General features: G+C 35.2%; 1 protein-coding gene across 4 annotated transcripts in view; it reads left to right on the top strand.

Annotated features, from left to right (window-relative positions):
- LOC124426528 (polypeptide N-acetylgalactosaminyltransferase 2) overlaps positions 1 to 20,605 on the top strand; it is a 97,307-nt gene that overhangs the window by 70,333 nt on the left and 6,369 nt on the right. For all 4 annotated transcript variants that reach the window (XM_046968287.1, XM_046968289.1, XM_046968288.1 and 1 more), the window contains 2 exons: positions 568 to 687; positions 20,017 to 20,115. In XM_046968287.1, coding sequence (XP_046824243.1) covers positions 568 to 687; positions 20,017 to 20,115 — 219 coding nt within the window. The remainder of the gene's footprint in view (positions 1 to 567; positions 688 to 20,016; positions 20,116 to 20,605) is intronic.

The raw sequence follows: 20,605 nt of genomic DNA, 5'->3' as shown, positions 1-20,605 counted from the left end.
AGAGAGAGAGAGAAAGAGAGAGAGAGCGAAAGAGAGAGAGAGAGAGAGAAAATACTTCCACTTTACATACTTACAGAATTACATTTTTATTTTAGTAGACACTCATGTACAAGTTTACTGAATGACCTGGATAACTTAATGGTTAGGGTAACTGTCCGAAAAGTAAATTTAAGTCTCGGTCCAACAGAGACTACCCAATAGTACAACTTTTTTCACGAATTCTACATATATAATTAATATAAATCGAGGTAAACGTAGAATCTCACACGAACAAAATAGATGGAACTCTAGATAACATTCGAATAATACCAACCGAAACTGTCGCAATTCTGTTCAGGAGCAACACAATTTTTTCTCCATGAAATACATCGACAACATTAGCATACTAAAAACTTACGGGAGATACGCGATATTAATACAACAGTTGCAAAAGGACGTTTACCGGCAAGTTTAATCCACAATAGAAATTATAAATTATGTATATTGCTGTTCGCCGTACCTACGTACGTAGGTTTATCTGATAAACGTTTCGCAAGTATAAACTATAATATTCGCTTTTTATCATAGGTACGTTTCGCGAGGTGGTCTGCGAGCTGGTGAGGACCCATACGCAAGAAATAAATTCAATCAAGAAGCCTCCGATGGTCTTCCAAGCAATAGGGATATTCCTGATACTCGTAGTGCTATGTAAGTAATAATAACATGTAAATTTAATCGTATATATCGAAACGCTTACGTTATTTATTTAATCGATCGTTCGATCGATCGTGGACAAGTTCAGTTTGATTCGAAATTGCGTCAATGAAAAAACTCCAAAGAAATGATCAAATTATATCGTAAATAATAATGCAATTGGTCAAACTTAACGGCGAATCGATAAATAATCGATTGGATTCGGCGAACGAACGAAAAATAGGTACAATCATTATTATGAAGGAGAAAAGTGTAAAGAGAAAATCAATTGTGAAGTGTCGATCTATCAATCCTTTCATACACTATTACCAAAGCCTTCGCGAATCTTTCGGGAAACAGCATTCCTCACGTGTGATCGCCAAGATCGCAGCGTATCGTTGGGAATTCATGGAACCCCATGCCAAAGAGTGTTACATCGAAGCCGCCAGAAAGCAATGGCTTCGTCGAAGAAAAGCGGCAATGGCTCGTAAGAAATAGCTTCCAACGACCTCCGACCTAGTCATCGTTCAAGAAATCGATAGAAAGTACGTTTTCTCGGATGAATGAACTTCGATAAAGTTGATTGACTAGTCTTATTTGTCTCGATAATTTAAGACGAGTAACTTCTCATTCTCAATTTAGTTTTTATATTTTACGCGTATAAAGTAGTTCATTCGATTTGAGATCTAAACTAATTAAATAATCGAATATTTCTAAATTAAACATTATATTTTTTTAAGTTATACATTATATATATACATATATTCTTAAGGATGGGCAACGATAGTACGAGACGAGTATGATATTTAGATCAAAGTACAAAATCGACCCAATCGTTGACGAAGATTATTTATATCTTCTGTAATCGAAATGTTCAAAAATATTGTATCAAATTTCATCAATTGTGATCTATCATAATTAAATATTTACAACGTTAATAAAATAATTAAGAAATATAAATCTAGAATTTGTTATACGCGTAAAAGATACTCTTCAATTTATCAATTTTCCAATGTTTCCGTTTTCCTTTGTATTTTAATACAGGAAGAGAGAAATAACGTTGTTCGTTATAAACGAACCCACGAGACTCGCGGTGAAGTCGTATAAGTCAATTATTCAACAAGTGCAACGTCATATAGGAGAACACTCCATGCGTTGAATAAACTATTGCTTCTGTTTGTCTGCACGAATTACGGAAACAAATTTATGGAAAGCTAAAACTATGTAAGAGAGACAGACAGGAAGAGATATCACAGAATAAATCTGAAAACCGTATTACATTTTGTTTTTGCGAAATATTGACGAAACCGTATGCATCTCATTACATGTGCACGTTTTATTGAATATTTTTGATCGACAAGATTGCTGAGTCTAACACAAATACTTTCTTATTATTACATGATTGAAAAAAAAGAAAAAAAAAATATATATATATATATATATATATATATATATATATATATAAGTATAAATGAAGATATCGAATATTTGTTCTATTCACGTTTCACGTACATACATACATTACGTATATACATACATAAGTACGAACGTTTCCTACGTTATTCGGTTCTCTTCAAGCAACTTTCAATCGATACTATTTCGTCATTTTAAATGCTGCTTTATATTTGAGAATTCAAATAGAATCCTTGTCCTCGATTTTCCTTGACTTTCTCTATCGAAGTGTATAAGGACTCTTCAGTCTTCTTCAGCATGATCTAATTTCCGACGTCATCTTACACGCTTGTCACATTCTCGACGAAACTATTTCTCTTAAGCTGTGGCAATCAACAAGTAAAGGAATTCCGTGTACGTTCATGAGCCTATGACAAAAGTTTATCTCGAATGAGTTTTAATATGCGACCGGTGATTTCTCTCTTTCTCTCTCTCTTTCTTTTTACGATTATATGGAAAATGTTACGGAAACTTGAGTAAAAAAGAAAAAAGAAAAAAATAAGAAACTTATTATTAAAATTATAATACGACGAAGCACTTGCGCATATTTACTATAAGTTATTGATTCGTAGTATATTCTAACGAGTTACAAACGTTTATGTTTTCATATCAAAAAAACATCATTACTGTAACGTCTTTACCGCGATGAAAGAAGGTCGAAAATCGTGTCACGAGGTTGCTCGGTGTCTTTAGAGGCCGCGACAAAGGATGACATCTTCTGCAATGTACTTGGACCAATACAATAGGACCTTCCGACATCGCTGTTGTTGAATGAAAAGCTCGTGTTGTACTACTTGCATTGAGTTTCAAGGGAACTGCGTGTACGTACACACGTAAGAAAATATCAAGGGAATCGAGCCTAAGTCGAACTATGAAAATCGATATCGTATGAACAGAGCTTTGTATTATCATCATTATTTCTATATCGAGCTTGTCGAGATAAAACTCGGTAAGACAATATCCGGCCCATACGACGAACGATTCTTTATCTCGATCATTTAGTAGACGTATTTTCTTTTTCTTTTTTTTCTTCTTCTTATCTTTCTCCCTCTTTTTTTATACTTTCTTTCTTTCTTATCTTCTTCTTCTTCTTCGTCCTCTTCTTCTTCCTCTTCGTCTTTTGCCTTTTATTCTTATTCTTCCACGACAAAACGTCAAGAGGTTCTTTCTAACTCGGCAACTCGTGACAACAATATTTTTATGACGTGTTCACGAAGATCAGCGAAGCTCTCTTTGTAGCAAAGTTTCGAGCTACCAGAGATAAGTCCGAGACGAAAATCCCCAACGTAAATTTGTGGAGGTACTTTTAAAACTTCGAGGTAGCATTATCGGGTGGAACTGCATTAAGATGAAACTTCCTCTCGAATGCCGTCAGGTTTTAACTCGAAGATAAATATACATTATTTTCGATCTTAATGTTAACGACAAATCCTTACGAATATAATTAAGTATCTTCGACATCTTTCTCGATATTTTTTTTTTTTTTAACGAACGTCCTGTCCGAATTGACCGCTCTTATTCGGATAGCATTATGAATTTTTCCAAGGAAACATTTCGACTATCGAATTGGTTTATAATGGTAAATCCTTTTGTGTGAAGGACAAGTTTTCTCTCCTTTCTGGCTCGCTGTTGATCCACCTTCACAATATCGCCAATCTCCAATGGCCAAACTCGAAGGGACGACCGGAAAGCTGTCCTCCGCAGTTTCTGTCACATTCAGACCGTATATCCCCCTATAATTGGACGATGCTCGTGGAACTCTTATCGGTTAATATTGCTCTTTCCATGGAGGAATTTAAAAAAAAAGATAGAGGAAAAAAAAAAGAATAATAAAAGAAAATCGATGAACAAGTTCGCTTCTCGAGATTCGAACTTTTGTTGGTGGAACAATGAAAGTAAGTTGGAAAGGGTAGAGACGATTCAGAGCTAAATATCGAAGCGAATAGCTTAGAAAAGACGACGAAAAGTGCTCTCATTGACTCTCCTCGGTTTACTTCGATGAATGCAAACCTTTATGCTATTCTCGCTAAATACGTAACTTCGAATTGAATTAAGTTGAGCGTAGCGTAAGCTCTCGTAGCTTCTTTTATAATGAATCCAACTAGAGCAACGCTTCATTAGCCGAGCAAGCGATCGTCTTCTTAGTTGACTGAACTCTCGATAAAGCCGACCAATGAAACAAACGTTTAAACTCGGGGATCCTTCAAATCGGTAGGTAGTAGCCGATCCGTCGACTTCGTTTTCGCGCTCGAAAGCTCGCCAAAGTCGTTCCTTTCCGTTCATGTTCCTTTTCCGTAAAAGGTCTTTAATAAAAATAATCGAAAGAAAATCACGATTCCTTCGAACGAGACAACGAATAATGGATCTCCAAGGCGAAGAAGATAAAGTTTATTACCGTTCCGTAAGGACAGTTCCTCCTTTATGCTCCGAACGTCCTTTGCTTTGCTTCATTTCTATGACTTTTTTTTATCGTCCAACCTGCTGACGTGAACTTACTTCTTTTTGCTAAGTAACTATTCCACCGTTTACTTCTTTTTCTTCCTTTTCTTCGCTCTTCTTCTTATCTTCGAAACACTCTTTAAAATCCTTCTTGTAGAATTCGTTTCAAAACTCAATTCATCTTGATAAACAAGAGTGACGATAAACAAACGCTTTGCTACTTTGCAAAATGTCTTTAATATACAGCTATTAGATCAGTTCGCTTTACGTATAAAACTGCGTATTCAATCAAAATCAATTCGAACCTTCATTTACATTAACGAACTATCTACGATATTCTTAAAGTTTTTAATCATTTAAATATTTAATAACGCTCGTTCATCGACTTTATTCGAATGAATTTACCGTGAGCGAAAACCGAAGGAATAAATCGTGCGTACAAAAGAACAAAGGGATACAGTTTCGAAGGATTTTAATTGAAAAGTACGGTTAATTAGAAAGACTTCTTTGTATAATTTGAGAACTTGCAACTTGAACAAAAAATAAATGCGATAGAGCTTAGTAATGTTCGTAACATCGAACGAGAAGATCTGTAACATTCATTTGGAACGTGAGAAGTACTCACATAGAAAGTTCACTCGACAACTTTCCTCCTTTGGACAAAGCTCGGTCGAGAGATAAGATAAACGAAAAGACGATCCTGACGAGTAGACCCCTTTCTTCTTCTCTTCTCCTTTATTTTCTCACTGGTACACCTAGATACTAGAAGAATTGAGTCTCTGTTTAGATGTGCTCGAGGGAGATTAAAAAAATGCTAAGAGTCGAGTATCAGAACAAAAAGAAAAGGGAAAAAACCGAAAAGAACAAAAAAGGAAAGAAGAAGAAAAACTGACACTATCCAATATGTTCGGCCATCTTGTCGAATAGAGCATTTGCAAAAAAATCTTGCAACATTTCGCTCGAAGAGAGAAAGAGAGAGAGAGAGAGAGAGAGAGGCACTTCCAAAGTCTCTTTCAACAATATCTCCCACGCTTCATCTTTACGTAGAGATGAGAATGCAAAGAGCGACGGTCGATGCATCGTACACGATGCGTATGTAAATGCACTGGTTTGCACCTGGATAACTAAACCTCCTTCCGCCATTCTGCTCTCACCGTCCTACCGAATAATTATGTTTGTTTTCCATTTAAGTTGTTTGCGCCTCTATTTGCATCACTACCAAGGAGACGTTTCACGCTTCTCTTATTCCTCATATCTGACAATCTAGTTCCTGGATTTCTTTATTTTCTTTCCTTTTATTTTATTTTATTTTTCTTTCAAATTTAAAAACATGCTCCTATGTAACAACTTTCAGTGTTTAGGGCAAAAAGAAATGAAAAGGACTAAAAAAAAAGGAAAACGAAGAAAGAAAAAAATAAAATAGAATCTTTTGTTTATTCAACGTTGATCGATTATTATGTAGTAGAATCGTCTCACGAGTCATCAACCGCGGAAGGGAAAAAGACTCCTTAGTGAGAGGAACAAGTGATTCATCTCGGCGAAAGTGCGATTCGATCGTGTTTCTCGAGAGACGAGAAACGATTCCGGCAAAAGAAGATCGGCGAACGCACGTAGTACGCGTAGACGATCCTACGGAGTCGAGAAGGAATGTCTCTCTTGGATGCTGACGAGCATGGATTAAGAGCACGGCCGACTACTTTCTCAGGAATATAAATCGTTTCGACTTGATCGAGAAGAGATACCTACGTGCTGCTGGTAAAACCGAGCCAACGTTATTATCGCTACAAATATCACGATCTTTCCTCTTCCTCGTTCGAGAAGAGAAAAAAAGGAAAAAAGAAATAAAAAAGTTCCTTCCTCCATCTCTTCCTGACTTTCTTCCTATCTTCGAGATATTGGCCTATTTTCCTCACGAGAAAAGAAATTTCCACTTCTTTTTCTTTTCTTTTTCCTCGAAATATTATTCCCTATCGTGAATTTAAGAGATTGTGTAAAACGAATATAAGTAAATGGATGTACTCGTGGAACGAATATATCAATTAAAGAAGAATTTTTTTTCTTCCAACGAATTTACGATCCATTTTCTTGTAATTTATTCAAGAAAGTTGCGGAAAGACGAACATTCGTGGATTCTTTAACGAGAAATGAAGTACTCTTCGAGTTCGAGAAAGCGATAATAGTCGGTGGCCAGGGATACAAGGATTACGTGGTGGGACGTAAATCCGGAGGAGAAAATAATTGACCAGCGATATCCTCTTTCTAATTTTTTTCCTTTTTCTTTTTTTTTTCTTTTTTTTCTTTTTTTCGCCGGTATCGATATCGTGCGTCAGGTGCTCGGCTGCCACCGTAAACGGTAGGGAAATTAGTTTAGTCTCCGAGAAGAGAGAGAAAGAGAGAAAGAAAGAGAAAGAAAAAAGAAAGAAGGATGAAGGAAAAATGAGAGAAAAGTATAAACGAGAAGAGGAAGAGAAAAAGAGATAGATAAAGAGAGAGAGAGAGAGAGATAGAGAGAGAAAGAGAGATAGGTAAAGAGAAAAAGAGAGTTAGAGAGAGAAAGAGAGGTAGAGAGAGAAAGAGAGGTAGAGAGCGAAAGAGAGGTAGAGAGCGAAAGAGAGGTAGAGAGAGAAAGAGAGAGAAAAGAGGACTTGGTTTGGAAGCTACCAAAAAGGTTATCGTTACGTTAGCTGCGCCTAGCTACGAGCTCGTTTAAGTATTCACGCCGAAAAAAGGGTAACAAGGAGGTCCGAAAGTTTTTGATTTTAAAAAGCGCCTTTATGTTTTATTCAGCAAAAAGCGAACTTCCGGGATGTAGGATGATGAAGGACGGTGCACAGTCGACGTTTTATGCACGATGGGAAGGCGATCGAAGTAGTAAATGAACGGCGCTTCCCAGAAATCCATTTCGTTGAGATTAAAATAATCGCTAGTATTTATCTTCTAGGCGATTTAATCATTTTTTGTATTTTTATTCTTTTTTTACGCTCTTCCGACAAATCGATCGTGTTATCGTGTTATCTGGAGATTGCGTAAGTATGCTAGATAGGATTCTTTACTAGTCAGTTATGTTCGCATTAAGTTTCCTCTCTCTCTCTCTCTCTCTCCATTAACTTTGTTATTTTCTCATGTAGATGAAGTCGATGATTATTATTTTTTCGCGTTTCTTATTACAAATGTGAAGCATCATCGAATAGAAAGAAAAGCAAAGTCACGAACGAACGTTCCTTTCATCTCGCGATTGTGTCGATCCTTTTACTCTCTCTCTCTCTCTCTCTCTCTCTCTCTCCCCTCCCCTCCCTCTCTCAACAGAAGAAGAAGCGCAAATGTAAAGTGCTTTGGAGAAAGGGTGACAACGAAGTAAGAATGAGGAAGAGTAGGAGAGGTTGCAAAAGGTCGGAGAACATGATTGCACCACCTTCGGAGAAATTACGGAAGACGACGGAATATTTGGATGAGAAGAAAAAGAAAGAGAACGGAGTAGCAAGGAGTAAGAGCGTGAAGGTGGGGGGAGGGGGGGAGCAGTCAGGAAGGTAGAAAGAGGGAAAGCATGATAGGGACGAAGCAACGAAGCTACTCTCAAAACTTATACAAAATTAGATTTTAAATTCCGTCCTTTTCTACCGTATTCTCTCCTCAACCTTTAAATTGCAAGAAAATAGAAATGCCGTACGCAAGTAGTCACGATTCTTTCGAAACTTACAGCACCGTTCCGTGAAGGACAAACAGAAAGGAAGGGCTTTCCATTTGTATAAGAAGAAAATGTAAGAGAAGAAAAATCTTCTCGAGATATTCTGTACCTTCTTTTCCCTCGAGACGATGCATTTTCGTCTTTGAGCGTAAAAATAATGAGAAACGCTAACGCGAGCTTTACGAGGGACAAAGTCGTTTTATGGTATATATGTATCTGTTCTATATAGATGTACATTTATTTCGTACATACTTACATATATAGATAAGTATTCTGAGTTACGAAGATGAAAAATCGAAATGTTTTGCTATCTTTTTGGACATTAAGGAATGTATTTACTTGATACGTACTTACAGAGACGCGTCGAATGTCGTTAATATTAATGTCTCATCCGGTCGATGCTTCGCGTTGGAACAAGTAGAATTAATCGATCGCATCCATGTATAATGTAATACGCTGAGCAGTCTCGACAGAGGGATCCAAAGGCATATTGGCTTTGATAGCTCCGTGTAAACGTGACATAACTTCGAACGAGTGATCGCACGATACGGTTTTATGAAAACAACCTTCGTTTTATCTCGAGCCCAAATGAAATTTTCCTATCCGTTGCATGGGAGAAACTGTCATAAATTTTTCTCTCTTCCTCTCTATTTCTCTCTCTCTCTCTCTCTCTCTCTCTCTCTTCCTTTCTTTCTTTCTCCCTCTCTCTATATCTCTGTCGCTCTTCGTTACGTCATTTTTTTGAAAAACCAACAAATTCGAAAGGCATGCTGTTCTCCAAATTACGTCGCCGCTATTCGCGAGTACGGCTTAACGAGATTACCGTTTCGTACAAAATCGCCATAGGTTTGCGTTGACGAGCCGAACCGTGGACTCTACGGAAAAATGAATTTTCCATTTTCGGCTCGCTGAAGCGAATATTATTCGCTCTCTCTTTCTCTCTCCGTTTTTATCTCTGTTCCTCCCTCCCTCTCTCTCTCTCTTCCTCTCCGTTTCTCCCTCCCTTTCTCTTCCTCTCTCTCTTACTCTCTCTATCTCTCTCTCTCTCTCTCTCTCTCTCTCTCTCTCTCTCTCTCTCAATCTATCTCTATCTTTCTCCTCACTTTGAATGTTTGCAGAAGAGGCTTTTGTGAATAGCCGACGATCAACGGCCGATCGATAGGGAGACACGTAAATGCGTTGTCGTCCGTTCGAAGACTTACCGTCACTTACCACCTGATTTACATAATTAATCGAGCATGTTGGAACGACGATGTAAGTAAATACTTACTTTGACGATGAAATCAAGACAACTTTATTCCATACGTAATTGCGTAGAAATAAAGATATGTATGTAAAATCATCGTTGATTTCACACTATGAAGATAATCTAATTTAAATTTCACAAAGTTTTTCTTTTTACAAAGGTTGCGTCAAAGTGTACGGACTTCCGTGAGAATATTGATATCGCGATTCGAATTTCAATATCGTCATGCATGCTATCGTGACTATTCGCACGCGGTACCGACAACGAGCGGATGAGAGAAAAACCAAAATAGGAAGGGAGAAACTGTGGGGGCTAAATTTGCATAGTATGATTTCGACCAAATCCAATATTTGTGAAACGACGGCATAAAGTTAAATGATCGAAAGGTAAAAGAGTTTATCATATTGTTCTACGAAAAATATATATATAATTTTAAAGAAATTACGTCATGTAATTATCCCATTACCTTTTGTAAATGTATACTTTGAATTTGAATAAAATGAATAATGGAAGGGACATACGAAGCGTAAAACACAAATATCGAGTTCTCTTGGAGCCTAAAATGGGCCAAGTAGATCGTCCCGTATAAACAAAAATTTAAACAACTTAGCACGTTAGTCGTGCCAAGTCAAACATTTACCATATCGACTAAATGCCATTTTGAGGAAGCATCCTCACTTTGCTAAGAGAACCTAAGGATAGATTAGTTCTTAAGCGACATAAGCCAAACGATCTAATACCATCGACGTTGCGATTTCTCTCATCAATCGAACAAAGCGATCTATTTCTTAACGAGAGCAGAAAATATGGTGATTTGATGAAACGTAGGTTGAAAATGGAACGAGGTACAAGGAACATAATTTTCCTAAAGTCGAATGAAACGGCCGGGATCTGTTCGTCTCTCGTATACATATAAAAGTGATGAAACCATGACGAATTCAATTCTTTCATAGAACGATCGCACAGAGTTCACTGGGTTGGCCAATTCCGGCGTACCTAAATAAAACTAAAAATCTAAAAATTGTACCGAGAGATAGGGAACGTTCGTGTAGTCTCTATAACACACTGATACGCGTATATATGTATGTGTATATATATATACACATATATACACATACATATATCTGTATGTATTAGGTATATATATATATATATGTAGGTGTATAGCTGAATTCAGACAGATTTATGCGTACTGCCTTCGTATTTTTATTGCGAGCCCCAGTCGGCTGAATAGGGTTATAAGTCACGCGTTACGAGCTCCGTTCGATATAATCTCGCGTGCGAAGAAGAATAGAGTTTTATTCGAATAATGCAAATAAAGGTGGAGAATAATTAAGCTAACGCGAACGTCTCGCGTTATTCCGCAAGAACAATATGGTAAGAGCGTGAAACTATAAAACGTATCAAAACCAGAAGGAATGTCAGACCGAAAGAGGAATCTAAAGTGAAACGATCTACCTTTATACGTTCAAAGTCCAGTGGTATGTTAATCGTTGCTACTTCAAATACTTGGAAAACTGTATTTGAGAAACGTATATGAGAGATATTCCATTAATAACCATTGATATTATAATAATAGCATCTCGGGAAATATTTCTGGCTAAATTACGAGATAAAAGAAATATCAAAGAATTTATGAGTTTTATAGAACACCCATGATCAATTTGCATCTCAAATTGTATGGATGAGTTGGTCGCTCGTTAACGATACATTTCGATGGTCGTTCGACGACATTCCTATCAAGGTCATTCATCATAAATTCGATCTTAAATTCGAACCTCTTCGCTGTTCTCTCAAATGAGAAATAGCACATTTCAATGGTTCCTTCGGATTTTGTAATTCGTCTTATTTGTTTTGCAAGAAAATAAAAATATTTTAACGTTATTATATAAGGTCATATAAAAGCTTTCTAAAAATTGTATTCATGTTCAAAGTCCCATAAACGTGTGTTACGAAAGTATATAAACACGAAAATGCAGTATCTTTTGGTATGTTTTATCGATTAAAATTCTGATCTTGAAAAGTTCTTTGAAAAAATTCTATAGATAAAGCTTCGAGCGAATTTACAAGGCAAGAGATTCAAGGAGAAAAATGATTTTTGGTAGAAGCGTTGGCTTGAATGCGAAAAAGGTGAGAGGATAAGGTCTAACATATAGGAGCATTATTTCAACGAAACCGGAGCAACTAAAATGCATTTTCTTTTCCATATTTTTTCAAAAACTCTACTATGACGAGTACTATTTATTTATATATTTATTTATAACCCAATAATTTCTATGAATATCGCAGAGCAAACTTCGGACTGTAACTTTTCTGTTTCTTTAAATATTTTACAAAAATTATATAATACAATTGAAGACTATTATGTTTTCAAATCTCGATTAATGGTTTGTACGAATATCGAAGACGAAACTGGAATCGTCAAAGTCCAGTTAAAATAATCGTAATTTCCGAGACTACGTAACTATCGTGTGAAAAATGAAGCACGTACGAATCTTCCGACGTATAAAGGTTAATAAAGCGAAACCGGATATTTTCTAGGATGATCACGACTTTACAGAAATGTTTTTAAAGAATTTTAATGCTTTAAAACGTATATGTAAACTGTCATATTTATAATACTATGTCAAACTTTTAACCGTGTATAATTTAATATATACACCAAGGTATATTGTATAACAAATAGTAAATATTGTAGGAACAAGCGTGACTCTTATGCTCTGTCGAACAGGGCGAATCAAAACAATGATACTGCTGACAAAGTATATTCGAGATCTTACTTCTTAACTTTACTTGTTCTAGCACTTAAGTTACGAACATTAAACTAAGTAAAGTCGAGCTGGCGTAGGAGTTTGAATCATACAGGCGTGCATGCGAACGAAAGACAGAAGAGTTCCAAGTTCGTGCTCCAGAGTTTGCCGAGGGCCTTCAGTAATTTGCATAACGTCGCAAATACGTAATATAGAGGATAATCCTTAATAACTTCTCTACCAGGAACAATCTGCTTATCATTGAGAGATAGACTGATAAAATTCTACCTAACTCGATATATTTACGTGTTAACGTCTATACGGATCGTTTCCTACTCTTATTCTTGAAATTAATTAATAAGAAATTCGTAAAATATAAAAAATATGTCTCCGACAGACAAACTTAACAAACGGTTTATTTCAAGTTTTTATCATTCGTGATATATATATATATATATATATATATATATATATATATATATATGTATATATCTCAGTTCTAATTCAATTCACAGAAGGAAAAAATTGTCCTCGGAAATTTTTACGAGGTATCTTCGTTTTCTAACGTTTCGAACAACGACGAAAACGACGACTTATGGGTCCGTTCTCAAGGAAAAGCACTGGTTGGATGCATACACATGTCGAGCACGTATATTCTGCTAAGAGAAAAGTTTCTCTGTCTGTTCTGTGCATTTGCGTCTGTGGATTGCAGCTGTTGGTGCAGAGAACGAGAAAGAGAGAGAGAGAGAGAGAGAGAGAAAGGTGGAGAGATAGAAAAGGTATAAGAGAAAAAGTTTCCTAGGCATTTTCGCGTTGAGAAAAGCCGCAAGAGCTACGATTGCAAAGTGTCGAATACTTTGCAAGAACGATCGGAAGTCGGAATGTCGTAAGGCTTGAAACCAACGTCTGATCCGCTTATCGACAGGCTTACGTTGTACTTCTGCCTATCATCAATTCGACATCTCGAGAAAATTTATGTATATATATAGATTATATATATATATAATATATATACAGATATATATATATATATAATATTTATATATATTATATATATAAATATATATATATAATATATTTTTATAAAAACTTCTTCTGCTATCTGCGCGCAGCTGTTTTATTTGGCAGTATTTAAAAACAAAAGAAACTTTTGAAACAATTTAATATATATAAGTGGATACGATACTCAATATGATGAATGAATGAGATATTTAAAAAACCTAAACTTCGATCAAAAGAATTAAAAATTTTATTTCTTTTCTTTTACGTTTTTTCCCCCATTAATATTCGTCCTTGATTACTTAAAAACAAAAAAAAATAAAATAAAGATTATTGGAGAACAAAACTGAAGAATTTGAAAACGAGTCTTTCAATAAAAAGTAAAAAGGAAAGTGAGAAGTTTAAAAGTGGCGGTCGGTGGTTCGATCGGCGGTTCAAACGATTCTTCTTTTTTCTTTCGCGAGGAGAGTGCCGAAAGCATCCTCTCGTTTCTCGTAAAATGGTCTCGTAAATCATAACGACTCGGAAATCGACAGTCGGACTTACCGTTGCGCGTTCTTCCATACTCTCGTAATTCTTATTCGACCGACTATAACTTATGACTCGGGAAACGTGCTCTGTCACGCCCATTATTTATTTTTTATTACGTTCAAACGTATCATTACTTGTGTCATTAAAAGTATCATATTGTACGATTATTAATTCGTACAATATTATTTTTGTCTCCGTAAAAAAGTATATTGGATCAGACGAAATAATAATAATTCAATATATTTGATAAAAGTAGAGAAAGAGAGAGAGAGAGAGAGAGAGAGAGAGAGAGAGAGAGAGAAAGAAGGAGATGGAGAGAAAGAGATAAAAAGAGAGAGGAAAAGAGACAAAAATTAACGTACTTGCAAAAAAATATACTTGCCATAAGATCATTACAGTTAAGGCTAATTAACGAACCAATCTCGAACTGGGAGAAATTGGTTAATGAATCCACGGGTAAAGCATTGGAATATCCACTCAGCCATATCGAATTGCTTATTTGAAGCGAGCCATCCCGTTCATTTGAACATGTTTGTTACATATTATCGCTCAATTTCTGTTCGTTCTTCCCTTATCAGAGTCCTCGAGAGAACTAATTCCAGAAAGAAAAAGAAGAAGAAAAAGAAATCATCTTTAGATTGGTCGAGATTGGCATGCTAACTCAATTCCGAAATTTTATTTCAGATATTACCCTAGCTCATATGAGGAAGCTCGTTTAACGAGCCATTAATATACAACGAGACAACGCAACGATTCTATGTTTTCGCGAAGGGATTTCACCGTCCCACTCGAGAGTCTCTCGTAATTAGTTCTTTCGTTGAGTACCTTCCTCATTTAACTATAACACCTAACTTGTAATTAAAGTTGACGTTATTAAAAACAAAGTTACTTTTACTCTCTCTCTCTCTCTCTCTCTCTCTCTCTCTCTCTCTCTCTCTCTCTCTCTCTCTCTCTCTCTTTCTCTTTTTCTATTTTTCTCTCGAGTACGTTTATCAATTGATTTCTTTAAGATCACTTCTAACGATCGATCATGAAATTTCAGATATAATTATGGTCGCATGCTTCTACATCCGTTCTACATTTCGTTCTACATCCAGGAGGCACTTTAATGAAATAATTACCAACGATCGATGTAAATTGAAATTGTCGCGTGTTGCAGTCCGAATACATTCGGTCAGAGAGAAAATCGATTGAAATCCGCACAAATCAATAGGATCTCTAATTCGAAAGATTGATCAGGAAATAAAACAACGAAGTTAATTAAATGCGATGAAAATCGTTCTTCAGATTTTATTCGACATAAAAAGAAAAATTGGGTAGCTTTCGAGAAAGTACGTTTGAATCCCGAGTAACGTAAGACAGTAAGAAACGCTCACGATGCATGCCGGAACTCAAGCATCTTTTATTCACGATGCCAGCGACTCTCGAACGCGATATACCTACGTATACTTCCGCGAGATTCTTCACGTCAGATTTGAAGATATACACGTATTTATACGTGCCATAAAAGAGAACAGAGGTCTCGGTTCGATGAGATTTTATGGCCTTTTTTCACACTTCTTTTCCCCCGTTCCTCGATCCCCGTTTTCCAGAATTCGAAATTTTCCCGATAAAATCGCCCGAATTTACGATTCCCTATGATTCAACGTTCTTTTCAGTGTTTTATACTATTGCAAGCTTTTGCCAAACAAGAAATAAAAAAGTGTATCAGAAACAAAGCTAGGAATTACGACGTTATTTTTGACAAACCTATCAACGTCATTCTTTCTACTTTTCATCTTTTTTTCTTAATACTTTTATATATATATATAACATATATATTTTATATAACTTTTATATATATATATATATATAACAGAAAAAAAGAAAGAAAAAAAAAGAAAAAACAAGCTATTATTCATACGACAATCCATAAATTTCACTGACACGTGATTCACATTCTCGACGAATAAACCGAATTTATGGTGAATACGATCGATCTTCTTAAAACGACATCGATAGCTCGCACGTACGGTTCGTCGAAGTAATTAATTAAACAGTTATTATTCGTCGACAACTGTATGCACTTTCGTGATATCGTGCGCGCATTGCAAAACGACATTTCGATGTGGGCGTAGGTTTAATCGATCGATGAAATGTCTAAAATTCATCTCTCGCGTTTGCATTGACGCGAGAATGCTAACAATGTTTCGTTGGATCGATGTAATACCGATATTCTGAATAATTAAGAAAATCATTATATTATCATAAAAAAATTATATTAAATAAAAAGAGTATCCAAATTTAATAGTCTTGAGAGCCATGTGAAAATGTTCATATATTTAGAAGAATCAAAAATAGGAAAATGTTATATTTGATTCGAAATAAATTTTAAATGATAGTTTTTCTAATATTTTTACTAAAAATTTCATTTTACAATTATTAGAATCATTATTACTTATAAATTTTTTAACAATTTTAGTAGTTCTTATTTCTTTTATTTACTTTTTTCTTTTTATTTTTAGAAACATGATATATTATAAAAATTTACATTTTGACATTTATGAATGTAATTCTATATATTTAAAGTTGCTATCAAATATTACTAATTTCATCATTTTATTGTTCTAGCTAGAGAAGAAATTATGAAATAAAAAAAATCGAAAAAATATTCTTTCCTTTAAAAAAAGAATTCAGAGAGCAATTTATAAAACATTTCTACATAAATTATTTGAAAAATCGATTATTGAACCAAGTTCCACAAAGAAGGTGATAAAGAGCCGCAATTTAGCCATATGTGTGTAATATATAACATATTTATATATTTATAATATATATATATATATATATATATATATATATATATATATATATATACACACACACACACACACATATATACGACCTCGTGGCACAATAAAATTCGAACCAATAAGTGTAAAATTTGGTAATCGGGAAAAGATAATTCGATAAAAAAAAATCGAGTCTCGATTTTATCGGTTGGTCAAGTTTAAATGAGAAAATCAATGGAAGTTTCTGCACGAGCCAACCAACCATCGATGTGTTCGTTCGCTCCTTCTCGTAACTACGTTAAAATAATATTTGCTTACGAGGTCGTCGTTTTGAACCGTCCAAGCAATATACGAGGGTTCTAGTAATGGCGAACGAAAGCGACTTATTAATCACTACTATACAAGAGCTAACAAAATGAGCAGTATCGTTTTTCATCGATGAAAATCTTTTGTTAATATCTAAAATTCGAAATTAGTATATCTAACTAAAAAGTAAAATAATTATGACTTCGGTCGAAAGGTAAAAAAGTTATTTTGTTTTCTTCGAGTTCAAGGCAACCAGTCGTAAAAATAAAGTGTCTTCGTTTCGAAGTTGGAGAAATATATAGCCAAAAGGAACTCGGAACGTCGCTTCGGAAACCGCACCGTTTTAAGATCTACGGATCTACGGGAACTTGAAGTAGGTATTCTTTTTTATGCAACACAATTTCGTGGAAATAACACGCAGTTCGTACTTTCGCTCTCTCCTCGATTTCGTGATTCAATCTGACGATTCTGTATAGGTTTGTACGAGCACGGAAAAGCTTTTTCGCTTTCTAGAACTAATAAACAAGTAAAAAGTAACTTTCTTCGTGAAACAAGTCCTTTGATGAATAATACAATATAAAAAATTAAAGATTCAATTTGTCTTAAATAACACATTCTATAAATTTATAACTTAACGATATTCTATATTTCTATATTGTGCGATATCTCAAAGATTAACGCCAAATTCGAAATTGTCCAAATCCATAAAAGCCCTCATAAACCCTTCTCAAGTAGACTTCTCGTAAGCAAAATATATAATGTATACGAGCTACAAAGATCTCTTCTACAATACTAATCCATTTGGAACATTATCAAGAATATATACTGTCCTCTGTATTTATAACTCATAACCAATAAGCATAGAACGAGATTTCATTTACATATGTCGATCGTCATTAACCAAATATCCCGCGCATTTAAATATTAATGGAAATACTGAGAGTTTCGAAATACGTTCACGATTACATAAACCAAATTTATTCCCAACTACTATTTATTTATTTATTTATTTATTTATTTATCTATTTATATGCTTATCTGTCTAATAATCATTAGATCGAAAAATATCGAGAGAAGAAAGAAATAACATTGGAAGAAAAGTAAAAGTAAACATTTGTACAGATTATAGAGACAACTTAAATATTTCAAAATAATCGCAAAGATTTTAATTTTCTATGCTGTGGAGATGCGACAAAGATGAAGTTAAATTAAAACTTCAATATCCAGCACCGCAATTACCCTCACTGGCGATGTCCGAAGAGCAGATTGCTCGAAATCATACGAGCGAAAAACTTTATTTTCCAAGTGGCACTGAACGCTTGTCCTAATTCCATCTCCCGCTCAACTCGGTCGAATCCTTTTTTTCTTTCTCTTTTTTTTCCTTTTTTTTTCTTCTATGCTCCCCTTATTTTTCCTGTCGAGTACTACTAGCGTCATTGTCGCAAAAGTAGCTCGCAAAATACATGAGTGCATTCCAATCTGAGCTTTGCTAATGCTTTCCCGCGGAATTAAGCTCGAACCTGCCCTTATCCTTAATTTGATTATCGAAAGACCGTGGGAGAAAAGATTATTCCGAATTCATTTGATCGAAGACTCTTTTGAATTAACTGATCTCGATAAATCTATAATTCCTTTAATGTAAAAAATATGATATATAGATTATTATTATTATTGTTATTATTATTATTATTATTATTATTATTATTATTATTATTATTATTATTATTATTATTATTATTATTATTATTATTATTATTATTATTATTATTGTTATTATTATTATTATTATTATTATTGTTGTTGTTATTATTATTATTATTATTATTATTATTATTATTATTATTATTATTGTTATTATTATTGTTATTATTATTTTACTCGTCAATGTATTCATGATTTTCTCGGTAGAATATCTTTCCATTATTAATACGAATCGATCAATGATGTTGCATTCTTCATTATACTGATGTTTAATCATTAGTTTTTACGTATATGATAATATGGAAATAAAGAGTAAAATAGAGATAGCGTTGAGAATTCGTAAAATATCGAAACGAATTTACGTTGCCGTGCCTTCGCGTTCGTACGATCGATCGATTCGTACTAGTGTTAAAATACATAGATATGTGTACGCATACATCGATATTTCGATGCGTACGCGAATTTCGAACAGCCGATAAAATCGGTAGTCCAGTCGCGTTATCCACTTAAGCGCCAGGACAGCGCAACACCAAATTGAAGTTTCGAATTAAACCGTCCGGATGATCCGTCTCGTCTCGTGGACGCGACTATGCCATCTCTCTCTCTCTCTCTCTCTCTCTCTCTTTCTCTCTCTCTTTCTCTCTCTCTCTCTCTCTCTCTCTCTCTCTTTCTCTTTCTCTAAAGCTCGTTTGCAATTTCAGTAGCCAGCAAATATGTCCACGTCCGGTTCGCACAGGTTTAGAGTGAATGTATAAATCCTTTGGACTAATCTGCTACATTCCTTGGTCCTCGTCCTGCGAAGGGAATAATATCTTCTGGAAATACTTGCGAAATTACTCTCCTCTAACTCAAATTCGATATACTCTTGAACGTTACGTAAACTTTTAATTACCCTTGAAATCCATCGAGGTAACTCGAAACATTGAATTTCTTAATTCTCGTAGTGAAGTCACGTTTATCGAACCTTTTCTGATTTCACGAAAATATCTCGGTAATCATATTATCTGGTAAAAGAGAAGACTGTTGGTAATTCTCAATGGCGTAGCGATGTAATGTCTCCTCGAGTTTGCCGAGAGAAAGAAAGAGAGAGAGAGAGAACTTTTTTCCCATCGGAAATGCATCTTGTGAGCGCCCGTATAAAATAAATACATTCCACACACGTCCCATGAGTTTATCTCACGAAGGAGAGGGTCCGACATATTGGGATCGTGCTAGTCACCTAACCACGTTTATGTACCTTCTGCGTCGACTTACTTCAGCGAAACGAAAGTCCGCCTTCTCCTTCCTATTCTAACGTCTCTTCTTGAATTATAATGCAAGTACTTTCAAGGAAACCACTTTAGTTGCCTTAATATTATTCGATTATGATATCGTGCTACCCTCGAAACCACAACCGTCTGCGTTTATAATTTAGTTATTTTTAAGTCCTTCGCATTCTTGACAATATTAGTCTCATTGTTCCAGGTGTCGGATGAAACAATGGAGAAGAGATCTTCCACCAACTTCCGTCATAATCACTTTTCATAACGAGGCCAGATCGACGTTATTAAGAACTGTAGTCAGGTAAGTTCTCCCTTCTTAATCGTTTATACTTTTTTTTTCCATGGAAATTATATAGAACGAACGAATGAACGTTTCGATATAATCGGTTTTAAAGGATAGACAGAAAAGAAAAAATAAAGTTTCTACTATATACGAGTAACTCTAGAAAAGTGAAGAAATTCAGAATACCGGCCGATGGAATTTTCTAATCGTCGTTCCATCGTTCCATCGCTTGTCACGAGTACTATATCCGTTCAAAGTAGGCGAGACATCGAGATCCTTTTCAAGCCTCTCCTTTTCCCTCTCACTCTCTCTCTCTCTCTCTCTCTCTCTCTCTCTCTCTTTCTCTTTTCCCCTCTTTCTCCTCCTCCTCCTCCTTCCTCTTCGTTCCACGAGTTTCTGGCATCGAGCATAAATCAGAGATTTTTCTCATAACTCGGTCTCGTATTAATTAAAACATTTTTCCATCTACGAGACCGGAAGGAAAAGAGATGAAGGAGAGTTTTGGTAG

This window comes from Vespa crabro, chromosome 9, assembly GCF_910589235.1.
Source record: "Vespa crabro chromosome 9, iyVesCrab1.2, whole genome shotgun sequence".
Classification (NCBI taxonomy): Eukaryota; Metazoa; Arthropoda; class Insecta; order Hymenoptera; family Vespidae; genus Vespa; species Vespa crabro.
Note: the sequence above shows the minus strand (reverse complement) of the source record. Positions and strands in the feature narration are given on the sequence as shown.